At 38.8% G+C, this 18,184-nt stretch overlaps 1 protein-coding gene across 9 annotated transcripts in view; it reads right to left on the bottom strand.

Moving 5' to 3' along the window:
* DTNA (dystrobrevin alpha) overlaps positions 1–18,184 on the bottom strand; it is a 300,965-nt gene that overhangs the window by 14,347 nt on the left and 268,434 nt on the right. For 6 of the 9 annotated variants that reach the window (XM_021708883.1, XM_008051371.2, XM_008051378.1 and 3 more), the window contains 3 exons: positions 14,720–14,816; positions 2,692–2,851; positions 168–257 (listed from right to left, as the gene is read on the bottom strand). In XM_021708883.1, coding sequence (XP_021564558.1) covers positions 168–257; positions 2,692–2,851; positions 14,720–14,816 — 347 coding nt within the window. Of the gene's footprint in view, positions 1–167; positions 258–2,691; positions 2,852–10,270; positions 12,926–14,719; positions 14,817–18,184 lie in introns of those variants that run through there. The other 3 variants (XM_008051384.2, XM_021708893.1, XM_021708924.1) reach the window with 1 other exon arrangement.

Below are 18,184 nucleotides of genomic sequence, written 5' to 3'. Positions count from 1 at the left end.
ATAAGCAAAATATAAACATTACTCACAAAGTCTGAATATACCAACAACATAAAGATCTTTAAAAAATATTTTTTGTATTTGACAATGAGTAGATTTCTAAGAGAGACTCCCAGCACTTACAGATCCCTCCATGATGGCAGACAAATGAGAGGGAATCAGGGACTCACCAGAATTCAGCTCCTTCACAAGAGAGGACATGGTGTTAGTGATGGAATCTGCTGCCACTAGCAAATCATTCCTTAGATTTCTTCTTGAACCTTCAGTGAAGAAATAATTTTAAAAATCAAATTTCCCCCAATTCCCCACATTCTACGTTATTTGTTTATCCTTTCCATTGATAACCTAAAACAAAAAAACATCTAAGGCTTCTCCTTTTCAGAAGTGCTTTGGTTCATTTCCAAAAACAACAAAAAAAAATCAAAACAAAAAAACACCTAAGGCAGTGGCCCCTGATGTAAGAAGACATGGCTAATGACATAATTATTTGTTCAAACTGGGTCAATTTTGAAAGTGAAAGACAGCAGTATTACTAGACTGGGTGACCTGACACAAACTAGGATGGTCCCGGTAAAACAGCATAATGTGGTCACCTTTTGTAAGAATAATCCAAACAGATGAAAAGTCTGGTTTTACCAGGAGAAATAGCTGCTGTTATTACTCTAGCCATTATCTGGGGGCTGAGTACACTGGATTCTGTTCTCTATCAGGACAGGCTCTGTCTCCTCTCAGGGCTACCAGAGCTCTTCCTACCAGGATAGCTACCTCTTGGGAAGGAGAAACCACTCCAGAGTGTGAGAAAGGAGTGAAGATTCTTCCTTCTGCCAAGACATAGGCAAATGTATGTCGGCCATAGTGAACTGGAGCTTAGACTATGTTTCTTTATGACTGAGAAAAATTATTATTTTGTTTCAGGCATACTAAGGGTTAAATGGAGACTAGTGAGCTGACCTGGGAGTGGGGAAGGTATACAGAGCTAATCACCATAATATCTTTGGATGAAGAGGTTCAAGATTCCAAATACCTGACTTAAAAGTGAGCTTAGGTAGCATGAACACTTCATGAGCTAAGGGCTGCCTATAGGCCACATTTTGTTCTATAATTTCTCATAAAACAATACTAAATAAGTAAAATAACAAATACATTTAAATTAAAAAATCAGAGTAGTTAGGTAAAAACAATTATAATAGAAAGTGTGCATTGATTTAAAATACTGCAAATTTCTTCAAAATATGATTTAGGGAAAGGACACTTTCTAAGAATTACAAAAGATTATTTTGTGAATTGTATTTTTAAAAACTCTTGAGTTATATTCAATGCTTTGAAGAAAAAAAATCCCAATATGGATCCTTCCTTTTCCCTCATAGTGGAATATGGAATCCATCATTCTCTCCTATTAAAATGTATTAAGATTTTATCCCCTACACATGGATGAAAATGTTTGTTTCCTCACACTCTTGCTATTTCTGGATATTATTAATGTGAAAAAACTTTTGCTAGGCAAAAGGTGATAATTATTAAATTTTTCATTTCTGCAATTATTGTGAGATTGAACATCTCTCTATATATTGACAATTTCTATTTGTTCTTATGTATGTTCATATCTTTCACCTGTTTTTGTTTAGGGGTTGTCTTTTTCTTATTGCTATCTTCAGATTTTATTGCTGAAATTATGAAACTTGATTGCCACACATGATGGAAATGGCTTCCTCACATCTGTTTTTTGTCTTTGTTTATGTTTCTCTTTGCCTTAAAACTTGTAGTCAAATATGCCTCCCTTTTTCTTAGATCTCTAAGTGAGAACCTCAAAAGATGTTCACAATATATCATTAATTTATAGTAAGTGAAAATTGCGGACTGAAATGCAATGCATGATCCTATTTGTGTAAAAAAACAGAGTCAGTGTCTATAAACATACACGTAAACATATCTATTTATATATAAGCAAAATGTGGGAAGGACCATACAGTTAATAGCACTGGGAATGAGGTTGGCTGGGTGAGGGTCTACAGGAGAATTTTTTTTCTTACTCTATAAATTTAAAAAGTGATAGTAAGAACAAGTTTTTAAAAGTGTTAGAAAAACAGTTCCAAATGAATAAAGTTACCTAACTTTCCCTGCCCTCCCCCTCAGGCAGTGTGTAAGTGAAGGCAGCTGTGGAAAGTCCTGGCCGTCAACTCCGAACCTCTTCTGCTCCTCTGCTTACCACGGACGCCTAACCTTATAGCCCCACATTACAGAGGCAACAATTCAATTTTGTGGGGGCACCAGAACAGGGAATCTGCATGACCTTCGCGGCCACCTCAGAGCTACAGAGCTGGGTTTATTTAATAGCAGTCTTGATTTTGCTTTAATATAAAAAGACAGCAGGAAATAATCAGATCTCTCAGAACTTTAAAATTGAATATAAAGTTTCCTGAGATATTGGTGAAAAGATTTCCTGTCTTAGATGAACAAAGTCTTACTAAAAAGTAGGGGAAGGCCACAGAAGCCAAAGGAAAGTAAAAATGGTAAAGTGAGGGAAAAAAGCAGTGTTGGGAGTTCTTAAAATGCTGGCCAGCCAGGCTCTGACATAAGCCATGGGAAACCCTTGAATATTCACGCATGATTCTGATGACTCTCCACCACTCAGTAGACCTTGGTGACCTATTTGCCACATATAAGCACACTACAACAAAAGGTAAAGCCACTTACTTTGTGCAAACGCCTCTTGGACATCTCCCCCTACCCCGGTGAGGGAGTCCTGTGGTGTGTGCGTCGGGGTGGAGCAGGTTGACGCGGACCGGATGGGCATGGGGATAGGCCTGCTGATGGTGTGGCTGGGGGAAGAGCGGGGAGAGCCTGCCCCCTGAGTCTGGAGAGACAATGCAAGTCATTAATTTGCTTTCCCAAGAAAATGTCCTATGTCATCCCCACTGCCTCAGTCAAAAGTTAAACACAGTGACAATGAAATTTCAAAGCAGGAGGAAATCTTGGGCAATTGAGATGGTAAGCCTAAACCTGACTTGCAGGTGCAGATGATTTAGGAAAATCTGAAGTTTGGGTTAAACATTGAATGCTAAGAATATTAGTAACAGCCTAGTTCTACAAGATCTAAGACATGTGCCCACATAATGAAGGTTTTGTTACATACAGATAGTTTACAAGGTGTGTATACTTTTTCCTTGAGAGAAGTATATCATAGAATAAAAAGACATTAAGGAAAAAGTTTCAATAAAAACTAAAAGACTATTTGGGATGGATAATTCCTAAATTTTCAATATGTCTGTCCTGGTATTATCTTTAGAGGATAATTCACAGCTTAAATCATGTCATACAATATTGTGCATAGTAAGTCTTAAATTAAGATCAAATGAGGTATAAATTAAGATCATATGAGGTGTCAATTTCATCTCCATTTGACAGTAAACACTGATTCTGTAATACTCTGTGACTCGAGGATTCCAATGGGAAAGAGGAAAAAGAAATCTCGTTTTCTAATTTTTTGCTATTGTTTCCTGCAGGAAATGTCCTTCTCTTGTGCTCTGAAAAAGCAGTATTCTAGCAGGACAATAAAAATAGAAGGACTTTAAAAGAAGTAAAGAAAGAAGTAGAAAATAACTAAAAGGCACTTATCTCTGCACTACAGTTTTTAGCATGAAGCTATTCTGAGACTGTCACACCTTGAATTTTAAGACTTTGTCTCCAAATGTGTTGTTTGGAAACATTCTCCCTGTCTTAATAATTAGTTGATGAAAGAAATCAGTCACATGTGTAAGAAAAAGCAAGGAGATTGTTGAGTGCATATATGACAGATTAGGTGTTCACATCAGCGCCATCCCACTGTGTTGGGTCTGGTTGTTAGAGTAAGAATTCCCCATCAAGGCCCAGAGATTCATGGACAACCTGCTCAAACTCTGTCAGAGCAGTGCTCTGGAATATTCTATTTAGAACTTTGCTTTGAGCTCAGTGGTTTGCAGTTAAAATACACAACATCAATCCTCAAAAATGCCATGCTGTTAGCTCTCCAGGTCTCAGCATCACACACAGTCGTCAAAGCCACAAATTGAGAAAAACCCAGAATTAAAAACAAAGCAAAACAGAGCACATAAAATAACTTGTGGGGTGCCCAGTGGGCTAGGGATCCCATTCTTTCACTCTCAACAGTACCTTGGAATGGTCTGTCCAGGACCAAGGAAAAGAACTCTGCTCAACTTCGATGCTCTCAGCTTTGCTTCCCTCACCTGCTCAAGGAGGGGTTGGTTTTCCCCAGCATGGTTTGGAGGTCAGCTCCATTACCCTGAAACCTATCACCGCATCCCTCAGTTTCCCATACCCATAATAAATTATTTCACCTCTGTGCTGTACTTTATGATGTTCAAAGGGTATTTGTATACATTCTTACTGATTCTTATCCATGACTCTATGCTAAATGTGCAGTTGTGGATTCCTGAGCTCTGAAATGTGGAAAGAACAACTCAATCAGGAGAGGGAGCCAGCTATGGTAGCTATGGTTGGCAAAGGGTCTGTCAAAGCAGAGATCCCAAAACCCCAGGGAAGAAGACTGGTACAGGTCTGTGGCCTGTTCAGAACCTGGCCACACAGCAGGAGTGAGCAGAGCTCCATATTCTGTCAGATCAGTGGTGGCATTAGATTCTCATAGGAACCCAAACCCTGTTGTGAACTGCGCATGCCAGGGATTTAGGTTGGGCGCTCCTTGTGAGAATCTAATGCCTGATGACTCAACCTCCCTCCCCTATCGGTGGAAAAATTGTCTTCCTCAAAACAGGTCCCTGATGACAAAAAGTTTGGGGACTGCTGCCTTAAAGGAGACAGATATCAGTCAGATGCCCTGAGGTCTGCTTACCCTTGACAATTACTTCTGTACATCCTTCTTAAGGCAGGCAGGGCCTTCAGCAAAACTGCTTGCCCTTTTTTCTCTGGCCTTTTTACTAAGGGACCTGTCACAGGAAGTGGGGACTGGAAACAGGAAGTCAGACAGAGTGAATGTAAGAAGTCAGTTTCTCTTGGCTACCCTCTCAACCCTGGGAACTCAGATCCTCTTCCATGGCAGGAAGCTCACAATAATAATACAACTCTACTTTTGCATGTAACTTACAGTGCATAAAGCACTTTTACATATGTTGTTTTGTTGCAATGCAGTGGTAGAAATAGTAATATCCCAGATTTAAATAGCAATTTGCAGTTTATAAAGCACTTTAAACCCCAATACTTCACTTAATCCTCCTAACAACCATAAGAGTATTATTATTTCCATTTTACATATCAGCAAACTGAGGTTCAGAAGAGGTAACAAGGTATTAGAGAGCTAGTAAATGGTAGAGACAAAATGGGTTCCCAGTCTTCGGACTCCAACCCCGGGGCTTGACCACAGTGCTTCTCAGGGTTGTGCATGCTGTGACCAGCCATCACATGCCTCTGCCTACCCTTCACTAGCGTAGAAAGGTTCAGCAGCCAAAAGACTGAACAGGCGCAGGGCATAGGCTCACCACCTTGTAGTACTGGAGCGGAGTCCTAGGGTCTCCTGCTAGGCCAAGCACTACTCTTTAGGCGTTGGGGCCTGGGAAAGATGTGCTTTGGGTGGCTGCAGGGCCTTTGGGCTATTTATCAACTGGTACAGAAGTACGAGTCCACAGTCTCTCATCTGTAATTTTGAAATCCAAACAGCTCTGACAAACACATGTCATTTCGTAATGAGTTTGGTCCTCACGAATGTGAGGCTATTGGTAGGTATCTGCATCCTACTGCCTTTCAAAAACCTGCAAAATCTCACCATCACACAATATACCCATGTAACAAACCTGCACATGTACCCTTAGAATCTAAAATTTAACAAAATAATAAAATGAACCACAAAAAAAATTAAACAAAAATGTAAAAATAAATCCTGAAAAATTTGGAATTCTGGAACATATCTGAACTCAGTGACTTTAGATATGGGACTAAACATTTCACTAATTTTTTTTTTTTTTTTTTTAAGTTGGAGTCTCACTCTGTCGCCCAGAATGGAGTGCAGTGGCTGCTCCCGGTCACCGCAGCCTCGACCTGCTGGGCTCCGGCGATCCTTCCGCCTCAGCCTTCTGAGTAGCCAGAATTACAGGCGCGCGCTACCACGCCTGGCTGATTTTTTTTTTTTTTTAAATTTATTGTAGAGATGAGGTCTCACTGCCCCGGCGGGTCTCGAACCCGCGGGCTCAGTCAATCCACTCACCTCTCCCTCCCAAAGGCACGGGATTACAGGCTGAGCCACCGAGCCCGGCTAATATTTCACTAATTTAATAGCTATACTGGGCTGTGGTGCACACTAGCTCTGTTTGCACCTCTTGTATCAGGTTCTGTAGGACAGGGTGCTTTTGGGGCTCCTTCCCTTTGGGCAGTGTTTGTACAGAGAAGCATATATCTGACCCTTCCGCCTTCCTTTCTGTGAGCCTCTCCCCCTTGCACACTGAGCTATCCTGCTAACGTGTGTTTGTCTGAGGCACCCCCAACCTTATCTCTCCCTGCTCAGTCTCCAATCCCCACAGGCAACTTTTCCTACTCCTTTCTGTCTGCTTCCTTTTTTTACAACTCCCAGTAGTGGTTCTGTGTTAAAAGAAAAGTAATTGACTGTAGTTATGTGTTAAGGGGAAAACAGTTGACTGTTTCTAAATTACACCAATATGTGAATGACTAATAGCCACCACCTCCCAGAGGAGACTCTAATTGGTGCAATTTCAAGGAGTTTGATGATGTGAAGAATTTAGGTGGAAGATTCTGCTGAACAAAAGATTCAGCTGCATCTTTTCTGCAACTTGCAACTCCCAAGTCACGCCCAATCTTTACCCAGACTTTTGGGTATAGGACGCTGACTCCCTTGGTGATCGTGGCCCCATTTTTCTTTCTTAGGATCGTGTCCAGTTGAATGCATAATATGTTCCTAGTGCCTACTGTGAAAAATGTGATCTCTAGCCTTCCTTTCTGTTCATTTCTTGTAGGGCCACTAGGAAAAGGCAGTTGCCTTTTGGCATTGGGGCATATCAGTAATAACATTCCTGTGTTTCATTTGTGTAGGTGGTGGGTCCTGTGGAATGTTGGCCTCTAGCCTGATAATGATGCATAGTTGTCTGCTAACAACTTCAGAAGCATCAGAGTGAATAATCTTTGTGAACATCCTTTCCTGGAAATTACTCAGTGATTAATGGAGCAAAGTCTTAAGGGACAATGGTCCATACAGATCAATATATAGATCTAAAATTCCCAAGAAGAGAGTTGATTTATGGAAGAAGGAAAACATATATCACATTTGGCAAATTTAAAATAGCTCTCTTTCTAGAGAATAAATGAAAAATTAATTTCTACATGCCATCCTTTGATACCACTCAACCTTCTATTGTATCAATTTTTAAAATCTCTGACAAGATCCATATATTTTCTGATATTTTCCAGGAAGTATTTTGGTTTCTACTCAGCACCACAAATGAAGGATGCTTCGAGGAAAGGAGCAAATGCCTAACTGTTGAACCAGCATACCCTGGAGAAACCATGACAGGGCATTATATAGCTCCCCCCAACCCCCACCTGACCTAAAGAGTGTGTCTTTCAGGTTTGACTGAGAATGCAGCCTAGTCATGCCTAGTTATAACCAGCAGTCAGGGAAGGTATAGCAAAGCAGTGTTGAGCCACATTCAACCTTCTTTTCATCCTTTCTTCTGATATTCATTCTCTGACTCTCATCACACTGATGATCAATTTTATAATTGGACTTGCTAAAGAGGTTGTTGTATATAGAGTGTTGTGAGGAAACTGAGGAGGTGATTAATTCTGACTGGCAGGCAGGAGGCATCATTCGACTTGGGCTTTAAAAATGGAGATTTCCAGGCAGAAAAAAGGAAGTCTTGGGAGAAGAGTAGAGTTTCCTGGGGGCCTTAGACTGTCATGAGCAATAGAGTAGTAGCATGAGGAGTACTGTGGAGAGGGTGAGAAGAAGCCAGCATAGCAGTAGCACCAGGCTGGCTGCGGGGAGTAGAGAGAAATCAGGCTGCGAAGGGGGGAGTCAAGACTGGGAGTTTCCAGTATAGCCTGTATTCTGAACTAGAGAGCCATCTTCCAAGATTGTTAAGCAGGTAGATAATTTTTACTTCTCTAGAATTAATCAATCCTTAATGAAATAAGAAGGTGAGGGAGAGAGAGAGAAGAGGAGAGGGGAAGAGTGTAGAGGAGAGGAGAGGAGAGGAGAGGAGAGGACAGGAGTAGAGAGAGAGACTGGGAAGGTACATTTCTGAACACTAGACAATTTTGTCCTTATATTGCAGTTGCTCATTTATGAGGTGAATTATTCCCCTCCACCACTTTTGACTGGTCCACTACTTCATAGAATACCCACCCAAGAGTATGAATACAAAAAAGAAAGGAAGATGAAACCCAAGTTGGTAAAACTGGTCATTTCTGGCCGGCTCATATTCATAATGTGTTCAGAAGAAGTAGGAATCTCATGACTACAACTTCCTGAGTTCATTGGACCCTTTAGTTGTAAATAGAGAGAATAGCAGCAGGAGATGAAATCTGGAAAGATGTCTGACCCCCCCCCCACCAAATTAGAACCATTTTAGTATTTAACATAATACCAATGCTTATACATGATTCTCCATAAAGAATAATTTGATTCCAAAGTCTAATTTTAAAAATGAATCCCTATGAACGCATGAATTCTATGGGGGGGGGGGGCAATCCTTACTGCAAATTCCTTAAAAAGAGCCCTGCAAACTAACAAAAACTTAATTTTGAACCTTGGCTAAAATATGCACCCTGTACCAATTACTTCTATCAGATAAAAATGTCTATTATAAATAAGGCTTTCAGAAAAAAAATCTTGGATGGTTTATCGCACATTATATAGAGCATTTGCTACTTTCAGCCTTTCACTTAATTACCCGTTTAAAATGATTATTCAGCTTTGGGTGCAAGCGACACTCTGCAGATATTGGCAGATCTAGGATCACACCTGATGTTACCAGAAATGGAAAAATATAATCTTACTGGAGCAGTCGGTCACTTTTTATAATATACGAACGACTCCATTTTCCATTGTTCAAAGGCAATGACGCCGGGCTCGGTGGCTCAGCCTGTCATCCCGCGCCTTTGGGAGGCTGAGGTGAGTGGATGGCCTGAGCCCGCGGGTTCGAGACCCGCCTGGGCAGCGAGACCTCATCTCTACAATAAATCAAAAAATTAGCTGGGCGTGGTAGCACGCGCCTGTAATTCCGGCTACTTGGAAGGCTGAGGCGGAAGGATCGCCAGAGCCCAGCAGGTCGAGGCTGCGGTGGCCGGGAGCGGCCACTGCACTCCAGTCTGGGCGACAGAGTGAGACTCCAACTTAAAAAAAAAAAAAAAAGGCAATGACAAGATATCCAGACCAATTAAAAGTCCTATTCAAACTTCTGATGGAGGCACCATTAGTTAACTGTAAGGAAGAGGAGTACGTGTGTGTAAAATATTGGCCTAATTTGAAAAGTTTAGCCGGGCGCGGTGGCTCAGCCTGTAATCCCAGCACTTTGGGAGGCCGAGGCAAGAGGATTGCCCGAGCCCAGGGGTTCGAGACCAGCCTGGGCAACTTGGTGAGACCTTGACTCTACGATACATCACAAAAACGAGCTGGGTGTGGTGGCATGCATCGCTAGTTTCAGCTACTTGGAAGGCTCAGACGGAAGGATCACCTAAGTCCAGCAGGTCGAGGCTGCGATGGCTGTGAGCGTACCACTGCACTCCAACCTGGGCGACAAGAGTGAGATTCCAACTCAAAAAAAAAAAACAAAAAAAACGTTTATACATACTTGTTCATATGTGTATATTTACATTCATACTGATCTCTGGTGTTTATATAGCATTTTACAAACTGCTTTTGCATCTACTATCACTTCAAGTCTATATAACAATCCTATAAGCCATGTATTCTCAGTAGTTTGAAATAAATTACTAGGGAATTAATCAGCTTACTCAAGATATTACAGCTGTGAGCAAAGAGCTGAGGCCACTGTAATTGAGGCCTAACTCCAGTAACCATTCTAAGAAAATTATTATATGGAGATTTTACTTTCTGGACTCAAAGTCAGGATGTTTGATTTTAGACTGGTACATAATATTTGAAACTGGAGGCATACCAGAAGCTCTGGAACATATTGTTACTGCAATTACACACCAGCTGCCTTCATTATTAAACTTTTTATGAGTGTTCTTTTTATGGTTCCTTCAATAAATCTTAGATACACAAAGAAGAAAGAGGGTAGGATAACTTCAATTCAAGGTTTGTAAAAAAAAAAATTTATTGCTTGTGATACCATAATCATCACATTATATTACAGGCACTATTTTTTTAAAATTCATGTTCTCTCCTTGAGAGGAATAAATTCATGCATTATCTCTAACAAGAAACAATGTAAGTAGAAATTATATTTACCAGTATAATAAAACACTACATTGAACCACACAGACTTACGATAAAGCAAATAGAGGTTTTTAAATCAAGCACAATTTTTTGTGTGGGGATGTCTTAAGTTTAGTTTTACAAAGAGGATATCCCCAAAGGGGAAAGGCTTATAAATAAAAACAGAATTTAGAAGCAGATGCCAGTCTAAAACCTCTAAATTCTCTCCTTAGATCATGTGATACCACGAGAAGTCTATATATTTGGATGGCATTTATTTATTTCCCTGTGGAACTGTCTCTATGGGGCTGGGACTTATAAGGTTCCATCTTCAATTTTGACTGGAGGTCAGTATAAAAGACAGCCACATGAAATCCAGGACTGCGTTTTTCCTTCTTATTATCCTGTACTCCTTGTAGAAAGCTCCAAGTGAAGACTTTCTTGTATATTTTATGCCAACAGAAGTTTTGTTCCCCTGAGAAGTGGTATTTCTGTACTGACAACATGACAGATTATAATTTCCTTTTTTTGCTTCATTGCCAGAAAGCTCAGACTAACACTTTTGTGACTTATGGTTAGCATATTCACATTTTCTTTTCTTTAGTTGTTGATTTTTCTATTTCAGTTTTACGAAGCCATTGTTTACGTCTTTTGTTGTAAGCTCCCTCAGGTTTCTGAAGGAGGCTTGGGTATAAAAGCAAATAAATTAATAAGTAAAACAGGCAAATTCTCCCGCCACCCAGACAATGAATTGTGGACATCTGAATGGCAGGGACTCCTGGCCCTTATGTCCCTACTCTGAGGTACCCTTGCTGAGGGGCTCCATGGGGAGGAGTTGAAAAGTGGGGGGACAGTGGGTCCTGCCAGAGTTTGGCTCTGTGCATCCACCTACTTACAAACTTTCTGGTCCATGGGAGCCTTTTACAAATGTGCTGCCTGGGAAATGGTAGGGAAGGGATCTCCAAGGGAAATGGCTAAAGCAAAGCGGACCAACCAAGGCACGATACCCTCTGTCTCCACCAGGAGGTAGAAGGCTATGTTTGAGGCTTATTTCCTTTTTCTAAGCACATGCTAAGGAAGAGACAGGAAAGAAAAGAAGCCATCTGCAAAGAGAAATACCGTGAGAAAGGCATGTTTCTCTACCATGATCTAAGTGCACTGGAAATACAATAGCAACACCCCAAGTATGCATTGATGGGAAATTATACACGCTGTAAATATCATGTGTCCTTCACACAGAGGAACTGTCTCTCCTTAAAATTTGACTTTAGTAAAGTAACTTTTTTCACAAAATACAAAATACTGTAATACATTTTCTTTATTGTCTGACATTACAATTGATTTTTTACACTTTCTTTTTTTACAGACGATGGAAATGAAAGGTAAATATGTGTCCAGCATTTTGCAAACATTCTTTGTTACACACAAACACACACAATGAATAATAGAAAAGAGCATACAGAAGAATTAAAAGGTACGTTGAAATTAAACAGGCTGTGGTTCTAATTGATCCATGGAAATAATGTGAAAGTTTTAAATAATGCTAGTGAATGGGCTACATTGTCATACTCAACTTGGTACATGCAGTTGAAATTAAAGCTGATTTTATTTTGCTTCTATTTAATTTAATTTTTTTTTAGTATGCTGCTCCCTCTGCTGGCTCCTGGACCTGACCACAGGTTTAGAAAAGGCTCCAGTTTAGATTACGGTTAGAGAGTCACAATGCCCATCTTTCCAGAAAAAAAAAAAAAAAAAAATGTATGTAATGACCTGAGCTCACAGTGCAGAAAGGTTTTTGGTACTAAAAGAAAGGCTGAAAAAATACCTATTCTTCAGAGATTACTGTTAACCAACAGTAAGGATGCTGCTTTGGGGAAAAACCAAAAAGATGGACAGTGAAGAATCAGTTGCTGAGTATAATCTTTCACAAGATTGAGTGCTTTCCAGTGAGCAGTGAAGAACAGGACTTAATAATCATGAGATGAAAAGAGATTTAATTGCCTGATTTTTATAAAAAGAGATTCCACACCTTTTCAGCAAAACAGATCCTGAGCTGAATAGTCACAGCATGGGAGGTGGAGGTTAGCTTCTGAGTGCTGTGGGTTTTGAGATGATGTGAAGCTCAGTGTACCTCTAGTGACTGTGGTAGTCATCTTTCTACTTAGGAGAAGGGTCTAATCAACAACCTAAAAAGCATAAGACTGGTTTGAAACTTATACCCCTGGGGACCTAAAACGTTTCCAACAAATGACAACATGTTCCCTTTCTAAAAGATGTAATTACCTTTTCTTTTGATGTTGATAGTAGTGATGATTATTTTTAAAAATGCTAAATTTTATATCTCTAAATTCAAGCACTACATTGAAAAGGAAGCAAATTAGTATGATTTTTTTTTCTCTTTCCAAACTGAAGCATTAACATACATTAGAGGCAAAAGCACTGAGAGAACGGCAGGTCGGCAGGCCCCTCCACTGTTAGTTAAGACCTGCAGTAGGGGACAAAACTTACTCCCTGTTTCAGTTCTTCTTCCTACAGAAAGATTGAATCAATAACAGTTAGATTACCCAGGATGCCAATAATATGTACACAGTGTGAGGGAACGCAAGACAGGGGAAACATCAACACAACTATGATGGCAGGTGCAGACCTCTGCTACCTCAGCTCCAAGTCCACTTAGTTATTTGAGACTCTCTGTCCTCTGTGTGTCCAACCATCTTTCAACATGATCTATCTCTTTATCCTGGTGTTTGCACATCTTGATACAAAGGCTGTGCTTAGTTGGGCTATATGGATGCCAAGATGGCCTAGCCCATAGTGAAAATTTCATCCCTATGGAGACAGAAGCCATACAAGGGGTAGTTTTCAAAGCTTCTTATTCACTGAAGGGAAAGATAGGTTCAGTCTTCTTCATTTGGTATATTTGGAAATGGAAGCAGGAAGAGATTTTCTGGGTTATCAAATGAGATAACGGGCCAGAAAAAGCAGTAGGTTATTCATTATCTAGTCCTGTCTTGTCCAAGATGAGACAACCAATACTAAATGTTACACTTTACATGGCTAATCTACAGAAAAGTAAATTGTGTTGTGTGAAGATAAACATTTCCAACACTGTTAAAGAGGACACTGATGGTGGAAAAAGCTAAGGAATAAAACACAGTAAAAAAAATGAAAGAAAAAGTAGGGTCTGGGACATAGCCTACTTAAACAAAACAAAACAAAACAGGAAACACTTGCTGAAGAAATGAAAGAAAGAAGGAAAGAGACAGAAAGAATGAATGAAAGAAAAAGAATCAAACAGAAAAAGGAGAGAAAGAAGAAAAAGAAAGAAAGAAAAAGAAAGGAGAAAGAGAAGAAAAAGGAGAGAAGGAAAGAAGAAAGGAAGGAAGGGAGGGAGGGAGAAAGGGTAGGTAAAACGAAAACAACAAATGTAGGTATGTAGGGGATGTACAGGACCCATGGGCTGAAAGTCAGGACACCTCCTCTCACAAGTGAGCTGTCACTTCATCATTCTCCTATCAGAAGTTTCATTTCCTGCCCTTGACATGTTGCAGTTCCCATTCATGCTGGTTCATGCTTGTTTACACTCAGCTCTGACACTTCTACTTGTCTGACTGTGGACACATGGTCATAATTTGTCTGCTTTTGGCTTGAAATGTAATTTAATGTATATTGAAGAAGGGAATAAGGCTTTATTAAAAGAAGAATGTTACTTCCCAGTGAGAAAAATAGATTACAGCACTCCAGAGAAGACTTATAGATTGTCATATTCAACACTATAGCTACAGAAGAGTAAGGAGATAGTCTCATTTATAGATGGCATTTGAGACCACTAGAAATCATGTGACTTACTGCTTAAGCCACACAGATGGGATAAATATTCTACTGAAATCGACAAAGTCAATTTTCTTAATAAAACTATTAGCACCAAAATTATTTAATAGCTGTATCTTAATTTTTCTGAATTTGACATTAGCCTCTGTTCAATTTAATCAGAATTACCAAATGTTATTAAATACAAAATATCTCTAAATAAATCCAGTTTTATTACTTTCAAGAACACAAAAGAACTGGAAATAAGCCATGAAGAAGTTGCCCCATGAAGGCCCTTGGCCATCTGGTACCAGGTAATGAGTAAGATCAAACTCTAAAATGGACTGCTACTGTTTCATTGGTCTAAGAAATGGTTCTACATCTGAGTGTGAAACAACATTTTGGGGGAAAACACATGGAGTCATTGGAAAAACCACTGCACATTATGTGCAAAAATTTTTCACAAATGACATAGTAAATAAGTCTAGGAAACATTTATTTGACTTGTCTTACCTTTAGTAGCTTCATGAGACCTTCTAACTGGACCATTAGCTCTCGCCGGCTCTCCTGGAGAGCAGACATTCTCTGTTCTAGTTCATCCTTGCGCTGTCTAAGAAAGAAGCAATTATCATCAGAAGCAGTACAGCATTTAACTCTCTGACATAACAATTTCCCATTCTTGGAGGACTAGTGGATTATCAGAAAAAGGGCATTTCTAGGTGTCTGAAATGGATACTGGGTAGGGAACCATTGTCAAACGAATGAACAATTACAGCTTGAGGCATCCTTTTATTTGTTAGAAGTCATGCTATGCTTAAACAGAATTAAAAACATTTTATACATTTCCACCCTTATACCCTGAATTAATTAACCATCCAGTGAAATATTTTCTGAATGCTTACTATGTAGTGGGCCCTGTGCTGTTCCTTGGGTTTCCCTGAGACAACAAACAAAAATAAAATTGTCACTGAAAAATGCCAATCCTACAGATTTTCCAAGAACTCTTTTATAGATTCTAAGACAATATTGATTACCTTGGTTTTTGGAAATCTAATTTAGAAAAGTCCATTTTAAGTCTCTTCTATCTTCAGCACATAGTAAGATGTCTTTCAGAGGTGAAATATTAATAGTATATAGATAATCTAAATGTTTTAGTTTGGGTTTGGTTTCATAGAAAGTTACAATAAAGGAATTCCTATATAATTGTTCTACAATTGAAAATGATATATAAGATTTATGTTTATGACAAAGGCTTAACATCCTGGATCTACAAGGAACTGAAGCGTACTGAAAAGAAGAAAACAAACAACCCCATTATAAAATGGGCAAAAGACATGAACAGACACTTCACAAAAGAAGACATTCGAGCAGCCAACAAACACATGAAGAAATGCTCAACCTCACTAATCATCAGGGAGATGCAAATCAAAACCACACTGAGATACCACCTAACTCCAGTCAGAATGGCAATTATCAACAACTCAAAAAATAACAGCTGCTGGAGAGGGTGTGGTGAAAAGGGAACACTTCTACACTGTTGGTGGGAGTGTAAACTAGTGCAACCTCTGTGGAAAGCAGTGTGGCGATTCCTAAAAGCTCTAAAAATTGACCTTCCATATGACCCTGCAATCCCCCTACTGGGAATATACCCTGAAGAACACAAATCACTCTATAAAAAAGATACCTGCACACGTATGTTTATCGCAGCATTGTTCACAATAGCAAGAACCTGGAAACAACCATGCTGCCCATCAAAAGAGGACTGGATTAAAAAAATGTGGTACATATACACGATGGAATACTATGCAGCCATAAAAAAGAACAAAATCATGAATTTCGCTGCAACCTGGATGGAACTAGAGTCTATAATACTGAGTGACCTCTCACAAAAACAAAAATCCGAATATCACATGTTCTCACTCATATAATGGACCTTGAACACCCAATGCAATACTATGAGAAAATGACTGATGGTACTGGGAAACTATGGGGGGGAGGGGGATGGGATTAACAGTAGCAAATATCTGTCGGGGGATGGGAAAACACTTCTTATCTACAGGGTGCCTGAATGAAACGTCATTGTACACCTAACCCTTAACTGTACCCCACAAAACCATAATAAAAAATACTGATTAATGGAAAAAAAAAAAAAGATTTATGTTTAATTCTGTTATTTTACAGACTTTTTTATTAAACTGTCAGAAACAATGAAAACTGCTAAGGACAATCTACACTCTATCACTTATGTTGACACTAAGAGGTACCAAAAATATCTTTGAAGGAGGAAAGAAAGGAAATAGTATGACGGGGTGTTAATGGTTTACATTTCTGAAGTATCTGTGTAGTTTTCAAATCAATTTCACAGCCATTTTTTAATGATCATTACTGAGTTAATAATACATACAATTTTTCCCTTGTCCCAAAGATTTGTGTTTGATTTTCAGACATTAGTAGTTAAATCTGTGGATGCTTTAAATGTGCATGTATCAGTGTATGAATGGGTATGGCTAGTTTCAATGGCATAGATACCATATCAAGTGGAACTATAACAAAAACTCGGAAATAAGAGACAATATAAAAAGTCACAGTGAGCTAGGACAATGGTTCATCTGACTGAAAGATTATTTTGTGGGACCACAGGTTAAGGATATAAATTAGACATTTCTAAGTTACATTCATATAAACTTTTTAAAAAATAATATATTATGAATTTAAAATTTTATAAACATCTCTCAGTGCTTTTTGAATATCTTTATATTTTTAGCTATTATTGCCACTTACGGTCTACTCCTGAAGCAATCCTTCCTTGGAGTTCCTTTACAATGGCCTCTTTTCTGAATCCACAGAAACATCATAGTTTTATAGGCCATAATAGTATCTTATTTTAGTCTTTGTCTTCCTGGGCCAAAGAATTCTACTTTCCAAAATCTTGCCCCATTCAAAAATATTTTGCAATGACAAACCCATGAGCTGTTTTTCTTTAACCTTTTCTGCACATGATGTTCCAAGTACATCCACAGTAGGCCTTGCTACAAGAGTAGATCATGTTTTCTGATTTATTTCCAGTTCTTTTCTTGATACTGCTCTGTAATTTTTGGTCTTTAGTCCATAGGAGTACTTTGGAAACATGGTTAAAATAAAATTCTAATGCTGTAGTTGAGAAATACTTAGAAAGGCATTTAAAAGTTATCACATACCAAGAAACTAACTGGTATTAAATTATAATTAGTCAACATTAAAAAAATCTTACTTGTATGTTTATTTTACAGTTATAACTCCTAAAAACATGACATTAATTCAATTAAAAATTTCATTTAATAATATCTTTTTTTTTTTGAGTCAAAGTCTCATTCTGTTACCCAGACTGAAGTGCAGTGGCATAATCACGGCTCACTGCAGACTCGACCTTCTAGGCTCAAGTGATCCTTTTGCTTCAGTCTTCTGAGTAGCTGGGACTACAGGCATGTGCCACCATGCCCAGTTAATTTTTTTATTTTTTGTAGAGAAGAGGTCTCACCATATTTTTCAGACTGGCTTTGAATTCTTGGACTCAAACAATTCTCCTGCCTCAGCCTCCCAAAGTACTGGGATTACAGGTGTGAGTCACTGTGTCCAGCATATTTGTTTAATAATAAGCTAATTCAATCTTCTCTATCAATGTTACACTAGTGTTTATCAAATGTGGGTCTAATAACAAATCTGTGTTACAGCCTCCACCATTCCAAGGAGAATGAGAAAACAAGGACTAAAAAGTGATTTTATTTTCCTAGAACTAAATGTATACATCTCTAGAGAAATGCCTTTCATTTTGAAATTCTGTCAGATTATTTCTAATATTTACATGTTAAAACCTCCTTTCTTTAATATTGATATTTAATTTTTTATATTAAATAATGATGTATCTCAACGTTAACTTTCCTGAATTTGAGGGTGGTTACACAAAATAATTTTTTCTTAAAAAATATGTACATAAGCCGG

Source organism: Carlito syrichta, unplaced genomic scaffold (assembly GCF_000164805.1).
Source record: "Carlito syrichta isolate Samal-C Ts95f unplaced genomic scaffold, Tarsius_syrichta-2.0.1 Scaffold65441, whole genome shotgun sequence".
Classification (NCBI taxonomy): domain Eukaryota; kingdom Metazoa; phylum Chordata; class Mammalia; order Primates; family Tarsiidae; genus Carlito; species Carlito syrichta.
This window is presented reverse-complemented; position numbering and strand designations above follow the sequence as displayed.